General features: G+C 38.9%; 1 protein-coding gene across 1 annotated transcript; it reads left to right on the forward strand.

Moving 5' to 3' along the window:
* Positions 1 to 1,369: 1,369 nt before the first annotated feature.
* On the forward strand, positions 1,370 to 2,380 carry LOC101610318 (vomeronasal type-1 receptor 4-like). The gene has a single exon (XM_004672801.2). It carries the CDS (start codon positions 1,370 to 1,372, stop codon positions 2,378 to 2,380), a length of 1,011 nt encoding a protein of 336 aa, XP_004672858.2.
* The last annotated feature ends 533 nt before the right edge of the window (positions 2,381 to 2,913 follow it).

Genomic DNA, 2,913 nt, shown 5'->3' on the forward strand with positions numbered 1-2,913 from the left:
TCTCTTTGTTTTCATTATTAAGAATTTTAACTATGATGTCCCTTGGAGAGTTTCTTCTTTAGTCCTTACCATTTTGAGTTCTGTGAGCTTCTTGTATATGGATGGACCTCTCTTTTGAGAGACTGGGAAAATTTTCTTCAAAAATCTTGTTGAACATGGTCTCTATGCCTCTGGCTTGGATTTCCTTTCCTTCTGGCAGATCCATGATCTGGATGTATGGATATCTTAGGGTATAACACAGTTCCCTCACATTCTGTTCACATGATTTTTTTTGAACATAGCAAAGTTGTTGGCCTCCTAGTCAATTTCTTCTGTCTTGCCTTCCAGCTCAGAGGTTCTGTCTTCCACCTGAGTAACTGTTATTAACAGTTATAGAGAGGTTTTTTAAAGCTCTATTAATTCTTGTGTTGTGGGTTTTTTTTTTTTTTTTGCATCATGTCCACTTCTGTTTTGAAGTATGATTTCAGTTGGAGGTATGATTTTCTTGATGATTTCAGGAATTCATTCTTATATTTGGCCAAGTCTTCTTTTAGCATTATCAGCTGGTTTTTGAGATCTTCCATTTGTTCACTCACCTTCAGTTCATTTCTATTGCTTTTGAAGGCAATTCCAAGCCATCATCAGGGTAACCAGGTCAGTGAAACTGGGAAATAGGCAAGGAACCAGGAGGTCTGATCAACTCACTCTCACTATGCACCCTTAGGAGCAGGTGTTCCAGGAACTGGGGACTCAAGGACCATTCAATCTGGAAGGCAGAGCAAGGGGCTTGCTTCTGCAGCAAGCTCAAAGGGCTCAGGCAACCGAAGCCAGCATCAGGGTAAACAGAGCCAGGGAACTAGGAGAAGGAGAAACAGGAAGATCTGGCCTGCTCGTTCTCCACATGTGCACTTTCCCCAGAGCACAGGATCCAGGCACTGGGGACCCAGGGGACATTCCTGTCTTTTTTTTTTTTTTTAAATAACATATCCTTTAGAAAGTTTAGAGCATTGATACATAGGTAAAGAAAAAATATAATTTGATATTCCTAAAAATAAATGGCTTATGTCATGGAAATTTTGCTCCCAAGTAGACCAAACTATCTTCCTACTTAACATTATAGATTTCAGGGTGTTTACAATGAATTCTCCCTGCTTCTCAGATCCTTGTATCCAGTAAGGTTCTCAAGCATCCCCAGCATGCAATTCCAAGAATGTGATCTCTGGATTTGAAATTCAAAGGAATGGGACATTTCGGCACCTCTTTCTACTCATGACCTGTCAATCTGCATATTTTACCTCAACCATTAGTTTAAAAAATTCTTTTAGAACAGTCCATTTGTTTTCAAAATAGTACTGATAAACTTCATTATATCTAAATCATCATTCTGATTATGTTTCCAAGTGACATGATCTTGGGAATTTTCCTTATATCTCAGTTTTCTATAGGTATTATAGGGAACATGTTGCTCTTCCTGTCATCTGTGTACACCTTCTTAGCTCAACATTATTTGAAGAAATCCCTTGATTCAATTTTAATGCACCTGACAATGGCCAATACATTGACAATTGTCTTCACGCTGATACCTGGTATCATATCAACCTTTGGAGTAAGACATTTTTTCAGTGATGATGATTGCAAGGCAGTCTTGTATATCTACAGAGTTACTCGTGGTGTATCTATCTTTACTACCTCATTTCTGAGTACATTTCAAGCCATCACCATCAGTCCCAATAACTCTAAGTGGGCGTGGCTTAAACCTAAACTGTCTACATGGACCCCTCCCTTCTTTCTTTTCTCCTGGCTCATCAACATGCTCATCTATACTGAGATCATTGAGTATGTAATAGCCAAGAACTATTCCAGTCATGTTGGACAAAAATACTTTCATGCTTACTGTCAAATTAAGCAGTATGGGGATGAAAATTCATGGTCATTTCTCATTGTCATACTGACTCGAGATCTCCTCCTTGTGGTCCTCATGATGTCAACCAGCCTCTACATGGTGAGTCTCCTTTGCAGACATCGTAGCAGAACCCGGCATGTCCACAGTCACAGGCTCTCCTCCCAGCCATCTCCTGAAACTAAAGCCACTCACAGCATCCTTTTGCTGGTAAGTTGCTTTGTGTTCTTTTATTGGTTGAATAACCTTTTCACCCTTTATCGATTCTATATGCCTGAGAAAATTTCAAGACTGCAGGGAATTAATGCTATTTTATCATCCTGCTACCCAACCATTAGTCCTTTCATACTCATGAGGAATAATAGAATTATTTTGCCATTTACTTTATCCCTTTCCATGGTGAGAAGTACTTGTATTCAAAATGCATTCAGTAGCTGGTCTGAACCCCACATCAGACCCCTACCCTGCAGTGAATGGTATAGGAGATGCACATTGTATTGAGATTTGAGACTCCATATAGTTGTCCTGACATTGTGCATTGACATCTTTCAATTGCAAAACTTTTTGTGAACCATCAAAGATGGATGTTTCAATAGTACAGATTTTCAGGAGTTGTCCACGCATTGGGTGCAACTCTTCAATGGAAAAGCTATACATTATTTGTCAAAGAAATGTCTCACTGGCATAGCTGTCATCAATTCACTTATGCTTCTGTAACTAACTACAATAAACTCAATTGTTGATCAAAATGGCCTTGAGTAGAACATTTCTTTGATCTATTGTATTTTTCTCTATCTGGTGTAAGCAGAATTATCTTTTTATTTAATGCCAGACACATGTACCAGCTTGTGCATCTGTATTACATGGGTGTCAAGTGGAATCAAACCTGGATCTTTAAAGCTTCACAGATAAGATCCCTATCTGCTAAGCCATGTCATCTGCCCCAAAAGTTTCTTTATATCTCCTCAGTGCTGTTTACATGAACTTGACACACCGTAGAAATTTCTAACTCAAAAACACACTGGAGCTAAAGA

This window comes from Jaculus jaculus, chromosome 14 (genome assembly GCF_020740685.1).
Source record: "Jaculus jaculus isolate mJacJac1 chromosome 14, mJacJac1.mat.Y.cur, whole genome shotgun sequence".
In the NCBI taxonomy this organism is placed as follows: Eukaryota; Metazoa; Chordata; class Mammalia; order Rodentia; family Dipodidae; genus Jaculus; species Jaculus jaculus.

What these genes read in the sequence shown, in the direction of transcription:
- LOC101610318 (XM_004672801.2), top strand. Translation starts at nt 1,370, where the DNA reads ATGTTTCCAAGTGACATGATCTTGGGAATTTTCCTTATATCTCAGTTT.